At 60.3% G+C, this 5,339-nt stretch overlaps 1 protein-coding gene across 1 annotated transcript in view; it reads left to right on the top strand.

Moving 5' to 3' along the window:
* LOC113977484 (zinc finger protein 777-like) overlaps window positions 1-2,444 on the top strand; it is a 28,208-nt gene extending 25,764 nt beyond the window's left edge. Inside the window, exon 8 of the mRNA XM_027703617.1 lies at window positions 607-2,444. Coding sequence (XP_027559418.1) covers window positions 607-1,694 — 1,088 coding nt within the window. The 3' untranslated portion in view covers window positions 1,695-2,444. The remainder of the gene's footprint in view (window positions 1-606) is intronic.
* Window positions 2,445-5,339: the final 2,895 nt, after the last annotated feature.

Here is a 5,339-nt window from a genome sequence, read left to right on the forward strand (position 1 = left end):
CTGTGGATTTCCTCGGTGTCCCTGGGATGTGTCCCTGGCACGGCAGGTCTCACCACACAAAAACACCGGGTCACTTCCGGCGTTGGTGACACGAGGGGGAGCCTGACGTGCGTCCATCCATCCCACTGCTGCTCACGCCGGGAAGGAGGGGGGTGAGGTTGAGGGAAGGGGCCGTTCCCAGGCTGGGTGTGCTGTCCCAGGGATGCCGGCAGCCCGGTGCTGTGTGTCCGTCGAGCAGTGCCGGGAGCGTTGTTGTATCCCAGCGAAACGGCAGCAGATGGAGCTGCTCCGAAATCACTCGGCCACACTCAGCCCTCGCAAACCGATGGCGCTTTTACCCCCCACCTCCTGCAGCACCATGGAATTGCCAAGCATTTTGGCAGAAGGGTCTGAGGGCCCCTCAGGCGCTGTCTGTCTGAACTCCACGTTGAGGGGTGACATGGCCCTTCCTGGCTGCAGCCGGCTCACTATGGACGGTGGGGCAGAGCAGGGAGGGGCAAACGGCTGCAGGAGCCCGTCAGATGTTCCTGTAGCACCCTCTGTGTGCATAAAAGGCCACCCCGTCCCACCCCGTGACCCTGACGCTGTTCTGGTTTCCCCCCGCAGAGGACGGGATCGTGATCAAGACGGAGGAGGAGGAGGAGGACGACCCCGACCCGCTGGAGCCGTGCGCCATGTTCTCGGGCAGGGCCGAGCCGCCGGCGTTCCCCAGCCACGAGGCCGGGCTGGGCTGCGAGGCGCAGTGCAGCTCCAAGGCCCAGCCCAGGGGCCTGGCAGCCCGCGTGAGGAAGCCGTCGGCCTGCGAGAGGGACCCCGGGGAGATGAAGGCGGCCAGCGCCCAGCAGCGGAACCGGACGCGGGAGAGACCCTACATCTGCCCCGAGTGCGGCAAGAGCTTCATGCTCAAGATCAACTTCATGATCCACCAGCGCAACCACCTCAAGGAAGGGCCCTACGAGTGCCACGAGTGCGACCTCAGCTTCCGCAACAAGCAGCAGTTCCTGCTGCACCAGCGCAGCCACACGCGCCGCGGCGTGGGGGTCCCGCGGCGCCCCGAGCACGGCCTCAAGCCCCCGGCGCGGCCCCCGCCCCCGGGGAAGCCCTACAAGTGCTCCGAGTGCGAGAGCAGCTTCAGCCACAAGTCGAGCCTCAGCAAGCACCAGATCACCCACGTCGGGGAGCGGCCCTTCACCTGCGGCGAGTGCCGGAGGAGCTTCCGCCTGCAGATCAGCCTCCTCATGCACCAGAGGATCCACGCCGGCAAGAACGAGATGGCCTTCCTGTGCCCCCAGTGCGGGAAGAACTTCACCCGGCCCTCCCACCTGCTGCGGCACCAGCGGACTCACACCGGCGAGCGGCCCTACCAGTGCAGCCAGTGCGAGAAGACCTTCAGCGAGAAGTCCAAGCTGACCAACCATTACCGCATCCACACGCGGGAGCGCCCGCACGCCTGCGCCGTCTGCGGGAAGGGCTTCATCCGCAAGCACCACCTCCTGGAGCACCAGCGCATCCACACGGGCGAGCGGCCCTACCACTGCACCGAGTGCGGCAAGAACTTCACGCAGAAGCATCACCTCCTGGAGCACCAGCGGGCGCACACCGGCGAGCGGCCCTACCCCTGCACCGAGTGCACCAAGTGCTTCCGCTACAAGCAGTCCCTCAAGTACCACCTGAGGACGCACATGGGAGAGTGAGGGGCTGCCAACGAAGGCTTCCTCCCCCTCCTCTCCCTCCCTCCACCCCTCCTCCTCCTCCTCCTCCTCCTTCTCCTCCACTCATCTCTCCCGCCCTCCCTCCATCCATCTCCCCCCCACCCCAGCTCAGGGCATGGACATCAAGGAAGCTTTGTGTGGTAGCGCCGCTGGTCTGGTGGAGACTGGGCTGATTGGAAATAAATTAATGAATTAAAGCAAGCAACGCGCGGCAAAATTAAAAGATTAAATATATATATAAAATTAACAGAAGCAGCTGATTTAGGGGGAATCCTCACCACCAACAAAAGAAACCTGTACAGGGTGTTTTGCCGGAGTAGGACTCGTAACTGCTTTTTAAAATCTACTGTTTGGTTTTTTTAAATAAATGTGGAGGAACTTTTTAACTGATAAGCAACCTTAGGATGGGCAAGATTTTCTGAGGGGTTGTTTTTTGTTTTGTTTTTTTTGTTAAATGCTCTGTAGGCTGATTCTGGCACAGTCACTTTTTGTCCAGGAGCTCTGCAGAGGTGCTGCCTCGTCCCAGCTTTTCCGGGCTGGACGCGACAGCCGCTCGGCAGCGCGTGGTTACAGAAGCTCCGGCCGGGGGGAGGTGAGTAATTAACAGATCCAGCTAACGAGGAGGTTCTGCGTGTGTCTAGATTGGAAGCGCCGGTAGGTGCCTGCCCGGCTCGCGGGGCTGTGATGCACTCCTGAATTATACAATAGAATAAAATTCTAGTTGCAGTAAAAGAGCCTTTTTCTGGTAGGAGCGCTCAGCAAGGCTCCTCCGAACGCTCGTTCCCAGCGCTCAGTCCTCCCGGGGGTCCGGCATTCCTGCTGCCACGAGGGCATCGGGGTGCTGGGGGTCTGGCCATGGCTGCTGTGGGGTCACCGTGGACCTGAGCACAACACCTTGGTGTGTTCAGCTGCTCCTCTGCTCTCTTTGAACTAGTGGCAGGAGCAGCGGGATTCCTGCCCCGGGTGAGGAGCAGGTCCTGGGCTGGCTCCAAGAAAAGCCCTGATCAGCTCGGGGCTGCCTGTGGGAGATCTCCCAGTTCCCGGATCCTCGCTGCCGGAGTCCCTCAGCACATGTCACAGGGGGTGGGACACAGGGCTGTCTCCTTGCTGTCTCCACCAGCTCAGTTCCCTGTGATCCGGTTTGTCCTCAGTGCATCTCCTGGGGTTGGGCTGTGGATGCATCCGAAGGGCCAGGCCGTGGCCAGAGGGGTGACACCAACTCCCTGGATCACACTGGGCTCCTTCCCAGCGGTGTCAGATCTCACGTGGGACAGTGGCATCAATAAACAGAGTGACGATGGGATAAGTTGTCAGGACCTGTTAATGCCTTTGCAGGACCAAAGTCCTCATCCAGGGCTTTCCCGGTGTATGAACCCTTCCTGAATTTGGAATTTGCAGCCTCTTCCATGCTAGAAAGCGCCGGAGGGCAGTGCACCCATGTGGAGCTGCCAAGAGCCACCAGCCAGTCACTGCCATGGACGGGAGCATTTCTGGGCTGCCAGGACAAGCTCCAGCCAAGGTTCAGCCTTCCCACTGCTCTGGTGGTGCCTACAACTCCCTGGAAGCAGTTTGGGGTTTCAGGTCGGGGCCTGCAGCCTGACATGGGTTGACACTTCCATCCCTGGAAGTGGTGGAAGGTGTCCCTGTCCGTGGCAGAGGGGTGGAACAAAGCGGTGTTTAAGGTCCCTTCCAACCCAAACCATTCTGGGATTCCATGCAAAGTGCCACAATGGGGCTGGATGTCCTGGGAGGGAGGTGTGGGTGCAGGACAGGGGGTCTGGCTGCAGCCTCGGGCTCCTCAGCAGCTTCCCTGCATCCCTCTGATCCGGACTAGATGCGATTAAGGGGAAGAAGGAAATGAAAAGCAGAACTGACTCTGTTTCTGAGCGGCTCGTGTTCGTCACACTGGCAGCACCACCGACCTGGCAGCACCTTTTTCCTTGCTAAAAATGGATGGATTCAGCTTTTTTTTTTTGGCAAAACCAGCACTAAGGAGCCCTTACCAGCCTGGCTGCCCCTCTGCAGTGCCAGGACCTCAGCGTGGCCAGGCTGGCAGTGCCCCTGCTCTGCTCTGCGTCGCTGGGCCCCGCATGGCACCTCCTCTCCCCCTCACGCTGCTCCTTTCCCACTGCACTGGTCGCTGGATTCTGCCAGGATTTAACAACATCCAGGTGACCTTGAGCAGCTCAAGTGTCAACAATCCATCTCCCACGACCCGGAGTTCGGCAGGACATGGCCATGGCAGGGCAGTAACTGCCTGGGGAGGGGGTGTTCGACTGCTTTATCGTGTCAGGAGTGCACGGGGTGCCCCCCAAAATGCTCCTCGGGCCCCAGCTGGCAGCATGTGAGGGTGGCAGAGGAGCCAAACCGATGGCTGAACACAGGGGGCTGATTTTGGGCACCCAGCACCCGCGGCAGCAGCACAGAAGGGGCAATGTGGTCCCTGTAGAGAGACACGAGGTGGCTCAAGAGGCTCCTGGGAAGCCTCTGCCCTTCCCCAAGCACTGTTTGGAGCTGTGACAAGAGAGAAGGGAGACACTGGCAGAGGTGCTGGCAGCCATGGGATTTGGGGATGGAAGCTGGAGCCCCCCTGCCCAGGGCAGCCGTGGGTTTGGGGGGATCTCAGGAGAGCAGGACGGGGCTGGCAGCGCACAACGAGGCAGCCCCGGCAAAGGATTACCCTCGGCTCCCACAGGGCACAGCTGCCACTCCAGCACAATCCCTTCCAACTGCATTAACCCCGGCACCGGCGGCCGGGAAGCGGCTCCGGGAAGCGGCTCCGGCGAGCGCGAGGCCTCGGGAAGGATCCCAGGGCCAGACCTCGGGAACGATCCAAGCGCCAGACCTCGGGAAGATCCCGCTTGGCACCTCTCCCCCCGCCCGGGGCGAAGCTCCCGGAGGCCTTCCAGGTTATTAATGATTGAATTAATTTAAGCATCCCGAGCATCCACGGGGGTTGGCAGCGCCGAGCCGGAGCGTGCCGGCTCTGCCCCGGGGGAAGGCTGGGATCAGGGCTCACACTCACGCTCACACTCAGCCCGGCCCTCCCTGCCCGCTCACGTGGGCTGCCCACGGGCACACGCGTGTGCAGAGATGGGCACCCGCAGCACACACAGAGGGGCCCCGTGTCTGTGTCCCCTCCCGGTGTTCCCCTGTTCGTTCCTCCCTGGTTTGCACACACACACAGACACACACACAGACACACACAGACACACACACAGACACACACACAGACACACACACAGACACACACACAGACACACAGACACAGACACAGACACATAGACACAGACACACAGACACACAGACACACACACACAGAGACAGAGACACAGACACAGATTCAGACACACACACACAGACACACACAGACACACACAGACAGACACACACACGGGGGGACACACACAGACACAGACACAGAGACACAGAGACACAGAGGCACAGACACACACGGGGACACACACACAGACACACAGAGACACACAGACACATAGACAGACACATAGACACAGACACAGACACAGAAACACAGATACACACACAGACACACTCATATTCATTCATTCATTCATTCACTCACACACACACACACACACACACACACACACACACACACACACACAC

Source organism: Neopelma chrysocephalum, unplaced genomic scaffold (genome assembly GCF_003984885.1).
Source record: "Neopelma chrysocephalum unplaced genomic scaffold, ASM398488v2 Primary Assembly neopelma1_243, whole genome shotgun sequence".
Taxonomy (NCBI): domain Eukaryota; kingdom Metazoa; phylum Chordata; class Aves; order Passeriformes; family Pipridae; genus Neopelma; species Neopelma chrysocephalum.